General features: G+C 53.0%; 1 protein-coding gene and 4 pseudogenes across 1 annotated transcript; all 5 read left to right on the top strand.

Annotated features, from left to right (window-relative positions):
- Positions 1-318: 318 nt before the first annotated feature.
- Positions 319-2,411, top strand: LOC117191199 (annotated as a pseudogene).
- A 162-nt stretch (positions 2,412-2,573) lies between these two features.
- LOC117191202 lies at positions 2,574-4,284 on the top strand (annotated as a pseudogene).
- A 2,271-nt stretch (positions 4,285-6,555) lies between these two features.
- On the top strand, positions 6,556-9,657 carry LOC117190163 (annotated as a pseudogene).
- Positions 9,658-10,691: 1,034 nt separating this feature from the next.
- Positions 10,692-12,567, top strand: LOC117190162 (annotated as a pseudogene).
- A 275-nt stretch (positions 12,568-12,842) lies between these two features.
- LOC117190161 (cytosol aminopeptidase-like) lies at positions 12,843-14,368 on the top strand. The gene is made up of 2 exons (XM_033395227.1): positions 12,843-13,766; positions 13,832-14,368. The coding sequence occupies exons 1-2, from the start codon at positions 12,843-12,845 to the stop codon at positions 14,366-14,368; spliced, it is 1,461 nt and encodes a 486-aa protein (XP_033251118.1).
- Positions 14,369-14,794: the final 426 nt, after the last annotated feature.

The following is a 14,794-nucleotide window of genomic DNA, read 5'->3' as shown; positions in this document are numbered from 1 at the left end:
AGATCGCTTTGCAGCGTTCTGAGGGAGACAGGCACGTTCTCGGTTCTCGTATTCGCCAGCCCGACGCCTTCCTTACCTATTACGTCCGCCGTCTCGTTCCCTTCGATGCCCTGGTGGCTGGGAATCCAGTAGATCCGCACTGACTTTGTCATGCTTAGGGTATCTAGTGCCTCCCTGCTCGCCAAGACATTTCTGGAACTGACTGCGGACGACTGCATGGATCTTATCGCCGCTTGGCTGTCGACGAATAGGTTGACCGCATCGTGTGCTCTTTCAGTGAGAAGAGCGACCTCTGCTGCTTTCCTGATGGCAAAAGGTTGAGGTTGAAGGTTGAATTAAAATTCCTGCACTTATAATTATCTCCTGCTGTTGTCCCTTACGGACCCACATGTACATACATGTGTACATATGTACTTCCTTTCACCGCATGTATTTTCAAATGTCAATTAGTTGAGTTAATTGAGCGAAAGTGCAAAATGTGAACCGCAATAACGTTTATATACATTTACGGAATTCACTCGCCTCTGTTAATCTTTTGGCTTCTATTGTCTCCTTGCCCCCCTGGTCCTCGGTCTTTTGGCCTTTGTTGGGGCAGCAGAGCCCTTTTGCGAGGCCAGCATTGCGCAGTTCTAGGAGCTGTCGTTGAACAAGCGCATGGAGGAGGTGGCCAAGAACGAGGGGGCCACCGAGGAGGACGACATCGATGTGGAGCTGCGCCTGTCGCGCTTCGAATACCTCATGGAGAGGCGTCTGCTGCTGCTGAACAGTGAACAGCCCACGGAGATCATCAACACCTACACCGAGGCCGTGCAGACAGTCCAGCCCAAGCTGGCGGTGGGAAAGCTGCACACCCTCTGGGTGGAGTTTCCCAAGTTCTACGAGTCCAATGGCCAGGTGGAGGACGCCCGCGTGGTCTTCGAGCGGGGCACCGAGGTGGAGTACGTCAAGGTGGCGAATCTGGCCGCCGTGTGGTGCGAGTGGGCGAAGATGGAGCTGCGCCAGCAGCAGTTCGAGGCAGCCCTCAAGCTGATGCAACGTGCCACGGCCATGCCCAAGCGGAAGGTGGCGTATCACGACGACTCGGAGACAGTGCAGTCGCGCCTCCACAGATCCCTGAAGGTGTGGTCCATGTACGCCGATCTGGAGGAGTCCTTTGGCACCTTCAAGACCTGCAAGGCCGTCTACGAGAGCATCATCGACCTGAAGATCTGCACGCCGCAGGTGATCATCAATTATGGCATGTTCCTCGAAGAGCACAACTACTTCGAGGAGGCCTATCGGGCCTACGAGAAGGGCATTGCCCTGTTTAAGTGGCCGAATGTGTACGACATCTGGAACTCGTATCTAAGCAAGTTCCTCGCGCGCTACTGGGGCACAAAGCTGGAGCGGGCCCGCGACCTCTTCGAACAGTGCCTGGATCAGTGACCCGCTGAGCAATCCAAGTACTTTTACCAGCTCTACGCGAAGCTGGAGGAGGAGCACGGCTTGGCCCGGCATGCCATGTCCGTCTACGATCGCGCCACGTCCGCCGTCAAGGAAGAGGAGATGTTCGACATGTACAACATATTCGTGAAGAAGGCCGCCGAGATCTACGGCCTGCCACGCACCAGGGAGATCTACGAGAAGGCCATCGAGGCTCTGCACGAGCAGCATATGCGCCACATGTTCGTCAAATTCGCCGAGCTGGAGACGAAGCTGGGCTAGGTGGATCGAGCCAGGGCCATCTACGCCCATTGCTCACAGGTGAGTCGACATTTAACCGTTGGATCGTCAATATTCTAAGCTCTCTTCTGCTTTGTCCCAACAGGTGTGCGATCCCCGCATCACGGCGGACTTCTGGCAGACCTGGAAGGAGTTCGAGGTGCGTCATGGCAACGAGGATACGATGCGTGAAATTCTGCGGATCAAGCGTTCCATTCAGGCCACCTACAACACGAACACGAATGGTGTGGCTGCCGATGATGGTGCTGGCTCCGGACCGGATTCCATGCGGCTGCTCGAGGAGAAAGCCCGCCAGGCGGCGGCCGAGGCCAATCAGAAGCCCGCCGAGAAGGCTGCCTCCAATATCATGTTTGTGCGCGGCGAGACCCAGGGCGGGGCCAAGGGCAAGGAAAATACGGTCGTCAATCCGGATAAGATTGATATTGGCGACAGCGAGGACGACGACGACGATGAGGAGGAGGACCTGCAGCAGCCGAGTGGAGACCAGGCCGAGGCAGGCCAGGCCACAACCAAAACCGATGACGAGGGCCTCATCATGAAGAAAATGCGCTTCGAACAAAAGGCCATACCGGCCAAGGTCTTTGGCAGCCTCAAGCCGACAAATCAATCCGATTCCGATGAGGGATAAATCTTTTGTTTCTTTTGATTACGCGAAATATAAATGTATGTCTGTGGAATACTTCCCTCGATTTGAGACCTATTCTTCGGAGACCTATTCTTCGTTTTGTTCGGAAATTCATAAATTCCTCGAATCTCAGCAGGCGTTGGCAATGTTTCCCTGCCAGAGCTTGAGCCTTGGGATATCTCATTCCTTTCGAATCAGCTGTTGGAAGAACATCTATTCTCTCTATTTTTTAGATTTACATTTTTTTTATTCGGAAAAAAGCAAAATTTGTCTGGAACTGTCTGAAAAATAAGAGAACTTTCGTAACCTGTCGCGAGGGACTGTCACTATCATTAAGCGATGAAGTCTGTACGCTTGATGCACGCCCTGTGCAGGCGTGTCCAGCACACATTCCTGGCCAGACGCAGAGATGTGGAACAGCGACGGCACTACGCCGAGAAATGTGACTCGGTGTTCAAAGGCGTTGTGGTGGGCGTGTACGCCAAGGAGGGCGACCGCCAGCCCAAGATGACACCATCCGGCGAGAAGTTTGACGATCGCGTCCAGGGTAAGATCACTGATCTAATACGCGAGACGGGCCTGAGTGGCCAGCTGGGAAAAGGCCGTGTCTTTATGAACGTGGATGCGGAGTTCCGTGCGGTGGCCGTGGTCGGCGTGGGACAGGAGGGGGCCGGCTTCAACGACCTGGAGATGATCGACGAGGGAATGGAGAACACTCGCGTCGCTGCCGGCGTGGGGGCTCGTGCCCTTCAACTGCAGGGCTGCACAGATGTCTTCGTGGAGTCGATGGAGTATGCGGAGCAGGCGGCCGAGGGGAGCGCCTTGGCCGTCTGGCGCTACAACACCAACAAGCGCCGTCGGGACCGCACACTCATTTCCAAACTGGAGCTGTACGACTCTCCCGACTCGGATGCCTGGATGCGGGGCCTGTTCAAGGCCGAATCGCAGAACCTGGCCCGTCGCCCGACTCCCACAATCTTCGCCCAGTCAACGGTGGATGCCCTGTGCCCCTGCGGGGTATCCGTGGAGGTACGCAGCATGGACTGGATCGAGTCCAAGAGCTTGAACAGCTTCTTGATGGTGGCCAAGGGCAGCTGCGAGCCGCCGATCATCTTGGAAATCGCCTACTGCGGCACCGCACCCGAGGACAAGCCCATCCTCCTGCTGGGCAAGGGCATCACATTCAACAGCGGGGGCCTCTGCCTCCGTCCCAAGGACTGCTTGTCCATGTACCGCGGCTGCATGTCCGGTGCAGCCGCCTGCGTGGGCGTCATCCGAGCCGCCGCCGGCCTATCGCTGCCCCTAAACATAACGGCACTGCTGCCGCTGTGCGAGAACATGCCCTCCGGAATGGCGGCCAAGCCTGGCGACGTGGTGTCCCTCTTCAATGGCAAAACTCTCGGCTTCGTGGACGTCAGCAAGGCTGGTGTGATGGCCATGGCCGATCCCTTGCTCTACGCCCAGACGATCTACAAGCCGCGCATGGTCGTGGACATTGCTACGCCGTCTGCCCAGCGCTGGGCGGAGCAGCAGCCGGGATTTTCAGCAATTCGAACTTCGTCTACAAGCAGTTCGAGAAGGCCGGTGCCCTTACGGGGGATCGCGTTTGGCGTCTGCCCCTGTGGCGCTACTTCAAGGAGCTGATCATGCCGAACGAGACCTTTGACATCAGCAACCGCGGACGTGGCCCCGCCTCCAGCTGCATCGCTGCCGCCGTTCTGCACGAGCTGGTGCCGTGCGTCGACTGGGCCCACCTGGACATCCGCAACGTGGGCATGCTGACGCGCTACAATCCGCTCCCATATTTGCTGAAGGACCGCATGACTGGCCGTCCCACTCGCACCATCGTTCAGTTTCTGTTTCAGATGGCTTGCCCGACGGCAAGTAATCTGATTATGTTCGTTACACAATTCCTTGGTTAATGTTCCGCGTTCCAAATTTGTTGTTAATTGAAGTACATTTTTGCAATACAAATGGTGGAGAAATTAGCCGCTTATTTTACTTTTCCTCTCTTCTGTTCATCATTTCACTTCACCGCTCAAGCATCTATACTTATGCTTATTATTGCGTTGCTATTGCTTACAGAGGCTTTACATAGAGCTCTCACATGCACAACCAAAAACCGCAACTGCACCCACATGCACACGCATACAGCGATGCGTTCGGTTTTCGCATTGGGAGCGTCGCATCGCGTGATCTTCTAATTCTCTTTCGCTCGCCTTCTTTCCGTTGAGTGGAGTTGCTTGGAAATTCCAGTTGCTGTACCGTTGCCTCTTAGCCGCGCCTTCTACTAACTTAAACCACACGTGTCCCGTTTTTTTTTGGTGATTTGTTGTTATTCGACCAAAAATTGCTGCCTTCTCGTTTCATTTGTTGTACCGTTGTAGCTGAGCGTCTTTGGTGCTAAGTGCGTCTTGCGGGAAAATTTAGTGGATTATTCGCGCACAAAAAGAGCCGATCGCGGAAAGAAAAATATGAATAAATTATAAAATTCATTTGTGTTTGTTTTTTTTTTTAATAGTGCTTTTGTGTGTGTGTGTGTGTGTGTGAATATAACGACAGAATGGAAACGGCAAGGAAAGAACAGAAAGAGAGAATGCAGCAAAAGCGGAAGAACCAGGAAGAAGGTAAGCAAATGTTGTTTATGTTTTTCTTTGCTGTACGATTATAGGCGATGAACTAAAAAGATATAAAACAAAATAGATCGATAGCATTTTGTTAGCTTTATGTTTAGTATGGAGGCAAATAAGGGGGTAAACTTTTACCAAGAATCATCTCTCTTATAGGAGAAAATCCTAAAGGCAAACAGGACTATAAAAATAACGAAAAATACCGAAAAAGTCAACTTCGGCATATCTGAAAAGGTTTTCAGTTCAAATCTAATGAAAATATGCCTGTTGTTTTCTTTCAATTTAGAGAATAATATCGGGAGAAACGTATATGAAAATGGGTTTAATTATTTATTCTCGTATATTGTTTTTTTGACAGTGTATGCCACGCCCAGACTCCTTTTATAATTGTGATTTTTGTTGTTGCTGTTGTTTCTGGTCAAGTGCTGTGAAGAGGTGGGGAATGAATGTTTATGTTTCCGACTAAAGTGGTTCTTTTGTAAATCACTTTCGAGCTCCAAAGCCATGCAAAGGCTGAGGTTGAAGGTTAGGTTGACCCAGATGGTCCTCAGAGGGGGCCCCACCCACATAGGCCAGTATGGCCCTTAGTTGTCCGAATAGGGGGGGGGAGGGGGTATGAACCGTCGCGGCAGTGTTTAGTGTTTTGAAGTCCTCGAGGATCGAGGTATTTTTCGCATAGGCCAGTAGTTGCTGTGGCGTCCTCTTGAAAGCATCTTCCAGTGATGCCAGCACTGGGGCGCCCAGGTATCTCCTCCTTGCCCTTAAGAGAGCAGGACAGTTGCAGATGAGATGTTCTAGGGTTTCGGTTGCCCCAGGTTCGTCACATTTCCTACAACTGTCTCTGTGATTCCTAGCTTTGTCGCATGCGCCGCAGCCAGGCAGTGTCCCGTTAATATTCCCACTAATAATCTGCAGTCCTTCCGTGGTAGGTGCAGCAGGTAGTGGCTGAGTTTGTCATTGCGTTCCTCGCACATGATTTTCGAGGTTCTGCAGGCGGTGGTACTCCTCCACCTACATTCGGTTTGTGATCCGGCCTGCTTTTCTAGATCGCTTTGCAGCGTTCTGAGGGAGACAGGCACGTTCTCGGTTCTCGTATTCGCCAGCCCGACGCCTTCCTTAGCTAGTACGTCCGCCGTCTCGTTCCCTTCGATGCCCTGGTGGCTGGGAATCCAGTAGATCCGCACTGACTTTGTCGTGCTTAGGGTATCTAGTGCCTCCCTGCTCGCCAAGACATTTCTGGAACTGACTGCGGACGACTGCATGGATCTTATCGCCGCTTGGCTGTCGACGAATAGGTTGACCGCATCGTGTGCTCTTTTAGTGAGAAGAGCGACCTCTGCTGCTTTCCTGATGGGAAAAGGTTGAGGTTGAAGGTTGAATTAAAATTCCTGCACTTATAATTATCTCCTGCTGTTGTCCCTTACGGACCCACATGTACATACATGTGTACATATGTACTTCCTTTCACCGCATGTATTTTCAAATGTCAATTAGTTGAGTTAATTGAGCGAAAGTGCAAAATGTGAACCGCAATAACGTTTATATACATTTACGGAATTCACTCGCCTCTGTTAATCTTTTGGCTTCTATTGTCTCCTTGCCCCCCTGGTCCTCGGTCTTTTGGCCTTTGTTGGGGCAGCAGAGCCCTTTTGCGAGGCCAGCTTTGCGCAGTTCTAGGAGCTGTCGTTGAACAAGCGCATGGAGGAGGTGGCCAAGAACGAGGGGGCCACCGAGGAGGACGACATCGATGTGGAGCTGCGCCTGTCGCGCTTCGAATACCTCATGGAGAGGCGTCTGCTGCTGCTGAACAGTGAACAGCCCACGGAGATCATCAACACCTACACCGAGGCCGTGCAGACAGTCCAGCCCAAGCTGTCGGCGGTGGGAAAGCTGCACACCCTCTGGGTGGAGTTTGCCAAGTTCTACGAGTCCAATGGCCAGGTGGAGGACGCCCGCGTGGTCTTCGAGCGGGGCACCGAGGTGGAGTACGTCAAGGTGGCGAATCTGGCCGCCGTGTGGTGCGAGTGGGCGAAGATGGAGCTGCGCCAGCAGCAGTTCGAGGCAGCCCTCAAGCTGATGCAACGTGCCACGGCCATGCCCAAGCGGAAGGTGGCGTATCACGACGACTCGGAGACAGTGCAGTCGCGCCTCCACAGATCCCTGAAGGTGTGGTCCATGGACGCCGATCTGGATGAGTCCTTTGGCACCTTCAAGACCTGCAAGGCCGTCTACGAGAGCATCATCGACCTGAAGATCTGCACGCCGCAGGTGATCATCAACTATGGAATGTTCCTCGAAGAGCACAACTACTTCGAGGAGGCCTATCGGGCCTACGAGAAGGGCATTGCCCTGTTTAAGTGGCCGAATGTGTACGACATCTGGAACTCGTATCTAAGCAAGTTCCTCGCGCGCTTCTGGGGCACAAAGCTGGAGCGGTCCCGCGACCTCTTCGAACAGTGCCTGGATCAGTGACCCGCTGAGCAATCCAAGTACTTTTACCAGCTCTACGCGAAGCTGGAGGAGGAGCACGGCTTGGCCCGGCATGCCATGTCCGTCTACGATCGCGCCACGTCCGCCGTCAAGGAAGAGGAGGTGTTCGACATGTACAACATATTCGTGAAGAAGGCCGCCGAGATCTACGGCCTGCCACGCACCAGGGAGATCTACGAGAAGGCCATCGAGGCTCTGCACGAGCAGCATATGCGCCACATGTGCGTCAAATTCGCCGAGCTGGAGACGAAGCTGGGCTAGGTGGATCGAGCCAGGGCCATCTACGCCCATTGCTCACAGGTGAGTCGACATTTAACCGTTGGATCGTCAATATTCTAAGCTCTCTTCTGCTTTGTCCCAACAGGTGTGCGATCCCCGCATCACGGCGGACTTCTGGCAGACCTGTAAGGAGCTCGAGGTGCGTTATGGCAACGAGGATACGATGCGTGAAATGCTGCGGATCAAGCGTTCCATTCAGGCCACCTACAACACTCAGGTCAACATGATGGCTGACCAGTTTGTCAACACGAACACGAATGGTGTGGCTGCCGATGCTGGTGCTGGCTCCGGACCGGATGCCATGCGGCTGCTCGAGGAGAAGGCCCGCCAGGCGGCGGCCGAGGCCAAGCAGAAGCCCGCCGAGAAGGCTGCCTCCAATATCATGTTTGTGCGCGGCGAGACCCAGGGCGGGGCCAAGGGCAAGGAAAATACAGTCGTCAATCCGGATGAGATTGATATTGGCGACAGCGAGGACGACGACGACGATGAGGAGGAGGACCTGCAGCAGCCGAGTGGAGACCAGGCCGAGGCAGGCCAGGCCACAACCAAAACCGATGACGAGGGCCTCATCATGAAGAAACTGCGCCTTGAACAAAAGGCCATACCGGCCAAGGTCTTTGGCAGCCTCAAGCCGACAAATCAATCCGGTTCCGATGAGGGATAAATCTTTTGTTTCTTTTGATTACGCGAAATATAAATGTATGTCTGTGGAATACTTCCCTCGATTTGAGTCCTATTCTTCGGAGACCTATTCTTCGTTTTGTTCGGAAATTCATAAATTCCTCGAATCTCATTATTGCGTTGCTATTGCTTACAGAGGCTTTACATAGAGCTCTCACATGCACAGCCAAAAACCGCAACTGCACCCACATGCACACGCATACAGCGATGCGTTCGGTTTTCGCATTGGGAGCGTCGCATCGCGTGATCTTCTAATTCTCTTTCGCTCGCCTTATTTTCGTTGAGTGGAGTTGCTTGGAAATTCCAGTTGCTGTACCGTTGCCTCTTAGCCGCGCCTTTCACTAACTTAAACCACACGTGTCCCATTTTTTTTGGTGATTTGTTGTTATTCGACCAAAATTTGCTGCCTTCTCGTTTCATTTGTTGTACCGTTGTAGCTGAGCGTCTTTGGTGCTAAGTGCGTCTTGCGGGAAAAATTAGTGGATTATTCGCGCACAAAAAGAGCCGATCGCGGAAAGAAAAATATGAATAAATTATAAAATTCATTTGTGTTTCTGTTTTTTTTTTTAGTAGTGCTTTTGTGTGTGTGTGTGTGTGTGTGAATATAACGACAGAATGGAAACGGCAAGGAAAGAACAGAAAGAGAGAATGCAGCAAAAGCGGAAGAACCAGGAAGAAGGTAAGAAAATGTTGTTTATGTTTTTCTTTGCTGTACGATTATAGGCGATGAACTAAAAAGATATAAAACAAAACAGATCGATAGCATTTTGTTAGCTTTATGTTTAGTATGGAGGCAAATAAGGGGGTAAACTTTTACCAAGAATCATCTCTCTTATAGGAGAAAATACTAAAGGCAAACAGGACTATAAAAATAACGAAAAATACCGAAAAAGTCAACTTCGGCTTATCTGAAAAGGTTTTCAGTTCAAATCTAATGAAAGTATATGCCTGTTGTTTTCTTTCAATTTAGAGAATAATATCGGGAGAAACGTATATGAAAATGGGTTTAATTATTTATTCTCGTATATTGTTTTTTTGACAGTGTATGCCACGCCCAGACTCCCTTTATAATTGTGATTTTTGTTGTTGCTGTTGTTTCTGGTCAAGTGCTGTGAAGAGGTGGGGAATGAATGTTTATGTTTCCGACTAAAGTGGTTCTTTTGTAAATCACTTTCGAGCTCCAAAGCCATGCAAAGGCTGAGGTTGAAGGTTAGGTTGACCCGGACGGTCCTCAGTGGGGGCCCCACCCACATAGGCCAGTATGGCCCTTAGTTGTCCGAATAGGGGGGGGGGGGGGAGGGGGTATGAACCGTCGCGGCAGTGTTTAGTGTTTTGAAGTCCTCGAGGATCGAGGTATTTTTCGCATAGGCCAGTAGTTGCTGTGGCGTCCTCTTGAAAGCATCTTCCAGTGATGCCAGCACTGGGGCGCCCAGGTATCTCCTCCTTGCCCTTAAGAGAGCAGGACAGTTGCAGATGAGATGTTCTAGGGTTTCGGTTGCCCCAGGTTCGTCACATTTCCTACAACTGTCTCTGTGATTCCTAGCTTTGTCGCATGCGCCGCAGCCAGGCAGTTTCCCGTTAATATTCCCACTAATAATCTGCAGTCCTTCCGTGGTAGGTGCAGCAGGTAGTGGCTGAGTTTGTCATTGCGTTCCTCGCACATGATTTTCGAGGTTCTGCAGGCGGTGGTATTACTCCCCCTACATTCGGTTTGTGATCCGGCCTGCTTTTCTAGATCGCTTTGCAGCGTTCTGAGGGAGACAGGCACGTTCTCGGTTCTCGTATTCGCCAGCCCGACGCCTTCCTTAGCTAGTACGTCCGCCGTCTCGTTCCCTTCGATGCCCTGGTGGCTGGGAATCCAGTAGATCCGCACTGACTTTGTCGTGCTTAGGGTATCTAGTGCCTCCCTGCTCGCCAAGACATTTCTGGAACTGACTGCGGACGACTGCATGGATCTTATCGCCGCTTGGCTGTCGACGAATAGGTTGACCGCATCGTGTGCTCTTTCAGTGAGAAGAGCGACCTCTGCTGCTTTCCTGATGGCAAAAGGTTGAGGTTGGAGGTTGAATTAAAATTCCTGCACTTATAATTATCTCCTGCTGTTGTCCCTTACGGACCCACATGTACATACATGTGTACATATGTACTTCCTTTCACCGCATGTATTTTCAAATGTCAATTAGTTGAGTTAATTGAGCGAAAGTGCAAAATGTGAACCGCAATAACGTTTATATACATTTACGGAATTCACTCGCATCTGTTAATCTTTTGGCTTCTATTGTCTCCTTGCCCCCCTGGTCCTCGGTCTTTTGGCCTTTGTTGGGGCAGCAGAGCCCTTTTGCGAGGCCAGCATTGCGCAGTTCTAGGAGCTGTCGTTGAACAAGCGCATGGAGGAGGTGGCCAAGAACGAGGGGGCCACCGAGGAGGACGACATCGATGTGGAGCTGCGCCTGTCGCGCTTCGAATACCTCATGGAGAGGCGTCTGCTGCTGCTGAACAGTGAACAGCCCACGGAGATCATCAACACCTACACCGAGGCCGTGCAGACAGTCCAGCCCAAGCTGGCGGTGGGAAAGCTGCACACCCTCTGGGTGGAGTTTGCCAAGTTCTACGAGTCCAATGGCCAGGTGGAGGACGCCCGCGTGGTCTTCGAGCGGGGCACCGAGGTGGAGTACGTCAAGGTGGCGAATCTGGCCGCCGTGTGGTGCGAGCGGGCGAAGATGGAGCTGCGCCAGCAGCAGTTCGAGGCAGCCCTCAAGCTGATGCAACGTGCCACGGCCATGCCCAAGCGGAAGGTGGCGTATCACGACGACTCGGAGACAGTGCAGTCGCGCCTCCACAGATCCCTGAAGGTGTGGTCCATGTACGCCGATCTGGATGAGTCCTTTGGCACCTTCAAGACCTGCAAGGCCGTCTACGAGAGCATCATCGACCTGAAGATCTGCACGCCGCAGGTGATCATCAATTATGGCATGTTCCTCGAAGAGCACAACTACTTCGAGGAGGCCTATCGGGCCTACGAGAAGGGCATTGCCCTGTTTAAGTGGCCGAATGTGTACGACATCTGGAACTCGTATCTAAGCAAGTTCCTCGCGCGCTACTGGGGCACAAAGCTGGAGCGGGCCCGCGACCTCTTCGAACAGTGCCTGGATCAGTGACCCGCTGAGCAATCCAAGTACTTTTACCAGCTCTACGCGAAGCTGGAGGAGGAGCACGGCTTGGCCCGGCATGCCATGTCCGTCTACGATCGCGCCACGTCCGCCGTCAAGGAAGAGGAGATGTTCGACATGTACAACATATTCGTGAAGAAGGCCGCCGAGATCTACGGCCTGCCACGCACCAGGGAGATCTACGAGAAGGCCATCGAGGCTCTGCACGAGCAGCATATGCGCCACATGTTCGTCAAATTCGCCGAGCTGGAGACGAAGCTGGGCTAGGTGGATCGAGCCAGGGCCATCTACGCCCATTGCTCACAGGTGAGTCGACATTTAACCGTTGGATCGTCAATATTCTAAGCTCTCTTCTGCTTTGTCCCAACAGGTGATTCCCGCATCACGGCGGACTTCTGGCAGACCTGGAAGGAGTTCGAGGTGCGTCATGGCAACGAGGATACGATGCGTGAAATTCTGCGGATCAAGCGTTCCATTCAGGCCACCTACAACACGAACACGAATGGTGTGGCTGCCGATGATGGTGCTGGCTCCGGACCGGATGCCATGCGGCTGCTCGAGGAGAAAGCCCGCCAGGCGGCGGCCGAGGCCAATCAGAAGCCCGCCGAGAAGGCTGCCTCCAATATCATGTTTGTGCGCGGCGAGACCCAGGGCGGGGCCAAGGGCAAGGAAAATACGGTCGTCAATCCGGATAAGATTGATATTGGCGACAGCGAGGACGACGACGACGATGAGGAGGAGGACCTGCAGCAGCCGAGTGGAGACCAGGCCGGGGCAGGCCAGGCCACAACCAAAACCGATGACGAGGGCCTCATCATGAAGAAAATGCGCTTCGAACAAAAGGCCATACCGGCCAAGGTCTTTGGCAGCCTCAAGCCGACAAATCAATCCGATTCCGATGAGGGATAAATCTTTTGTTTCTTTTGATTACGCGAAATATAAATGTATGTCTGTGGAATACTTCCCTCGATTTGAGACCTATTCTTCGGAGACCTATTCTTCGTTTTGTTCGGAAATTCATAAATTCCTCGAATCTCAGCAAGCGTTGGCAATGTTTCCCTGCCAGAGCTTGAGCCTTGGGATATCTCATTCCTTTCGAATCAGCTGTTGGAAGCACATCTATTCTCTCTATTTTTTAGATTTACATTTTTTTTATTCGGAAAAAAGCAAAATTTGTCTGGAACTGTCTGAAAAATAAGAGAACTTTCGTAACCTGTCGCGAGGGACTGTCACTATCATTAAGCGATGAAGTCTGTACGCTTGATGCACGCCCTGTGCAGGCGTGTCCAGCACACATTCCTGGCCAGACGCAGAGATGTGGAACAGCGACGGCACTACGCCGAGAAATGTGACTCGGTGTTCAAAGGCGTTGTGGTGGGCGTGTACGCCAAGGAGGGCGACCGCCAGCCCAAGATGACACCATCCGGCGAGAAGTTTGACGATCGCGTCCAGGGTAAGATCACTGATCTAATACGCGAGACGGGCCTGAGTGGCCAGCTGGGCAAAGGCCGTGTCTTTATGAACGTGGATGCGGAGTTCCGTGCGGTGGCCGTGGTCGGCGTGGGACAGGAGGGGGCCGGCTTCAACGACCTGGAGATGATCGACGAGGGAATGGATAACACTCGCGTCGCTGCCGGCGTGGGGGCTCGTGCTCTTCAACTGCAGGGCTGCACAGATGTCTTCGTGGAGTCGATGGAGTATGCGGAGCAGGCGGCCGAGGGGAGCGCCTTGGCCGTCTGGCGCTACAACACCAACAAGCGCCGTCGGGACCGCACACTCATTTCCAAACTGGAGCTGTACGACTCTCCCGACTCGGATGCCTGGATGCGGGGCCTGTTCAAGGCCGAATCGCAGAACCTGGCCCGTCGCCCGACTCCCACAATCTTCGCCCAGTCAACGGTGGATGCCCTGTGCCCCTGCGGGGTATCCGTGGAGGTACGCAGCATGGACTGGATCGAGTCCAAGAGCTTGAACAGCTTCTTGATGGTGGCCAAGGGCAGCTGCGAGCCGCCGATCATCTTGGAAATCGCCTACTGCGGCACCGCACCCGAGGACAAGCCCATCCTCCTGCTGGGCAAGGGCATCACATTCAACAGCGGGGGCCTCTGCCTCCGTCCCAAGGACTGCTTGTCCATGTACCGCGGCTGCATGTCCGGTGCAGCCGCCTGCGTGGGCGTCATCCGAGCCGCCGCCGGCCTATCGCTGCCCCTAAACATAACGGCACTGCTGCCAAGCCTCGCGACGTGGTGTCCCTCCTCAATGGCAAAACTCTCGGCTTCGTGGACGTCAGCAAGGCTGGTGTGATGGCCATGGTCGATCCCATGCTCTACGCCCAGACGATCTACAAGCCGCGCATGGTCGTGGACATTGCTACAGTGGGCTACGCCGTCTGCCCAGCGCTGGGCGGAGCAGCAGCCGGGATTTTCAGCAATTCGAACTTCGTCTACAAGCAGTTCGAGAAGGCCGGTGCCCTTACGGGGGATCGCGTTTGGCGTCTGCCCCTGTGGCGCTACTTCAAGGAGCTGATCATGCCGAACGAGACCTTTGACATCAGCAACCGCGGACGTGGCCCCGCCTCCAGCTGCATCGCTGCCGCCGTTCTGCACGAGCTGGTGCCGTGCGTCGACTGGGCCCACCTGGACATCCGCAACGTGGGCATGCTGACGCGCTACAATCCGCTCCCATATTTGCTGAAGGACCGCATGACTGGCCGTCCCACTCGCACCATCGTTCAGTTTCTGTTTCAGATGGCTTGCCCCGACGGCAAGTAATCTGATTATGTTCGTTACACAATTCCTTGGTTAATGTTCCGCGTTCCAAATTTGTTGTTAATTGAAGTACATTTTTGCAATACAAATGGTGGAGAAATTAGCCGCTTATTTTACTTTTCCTCTCTTCTGTTCATCATTTCACTTCAACGCTCAAGCATCTATACTTATGCTCATTATTGCGTTGCTATTGCTTACAGAGGCTTTACATAGAGCTCTCACATGCACAGCCAAAAACCGCAACTGCACCCACATGCACACGCATACAGCGATGCGTTCAGTTTTCGCATTGGGAGCGTCGCATCGCGTGATCTTCTAATTCTCTTTCGCTCGCCTTCTTTTCGTTGAGTGGAGTTGCTTGGAAATTCCAGTTGCTGTACCGTTGCCTCTTAGCCGCGCCTTCTACTAACTTAAACCACACGTGTCCCG

This window comes from Drosophila miranda, assembly GCF_003369915.1.
Source record: "Drosophila miranda strain MSH22 chromosome Y unlocalized genomic scaffold, D.miranda_PacBio2.1 Contig_Y1_pilon, whole genome shotgun sequence".
In the NCBI taxonomy this organism is placed as follows: domain Eukaryota; kingdom Metazoa; phylum Arthropoda; class Insecta; order Diptera; family Drosophilidae; genus Drosophila; species Drosophila miranda.
Note: the sequence above shows the minus strand (reverse complement) of the source record. Positions and strands in the feature narration are given on the sequence as shown.

Excerpts from the sequence above, each read along its gene's own strand:
- LOC117190161 (XM_033395227.1), top strand. The coding sequence starts at position 12,843 with ATGAAGTCTGTACGCTTGATGCACGCCCTGTGCAGGCGTGTCCAGCAC. Across the intron at positions 13,767-13,831 it reads TGTCCGGTGCAGCCGCCTGC|CCTCGCGACGTGGTGTCCCT; the intron begins GTGGGCGTCATC and ends ACTGCTGCCAAG.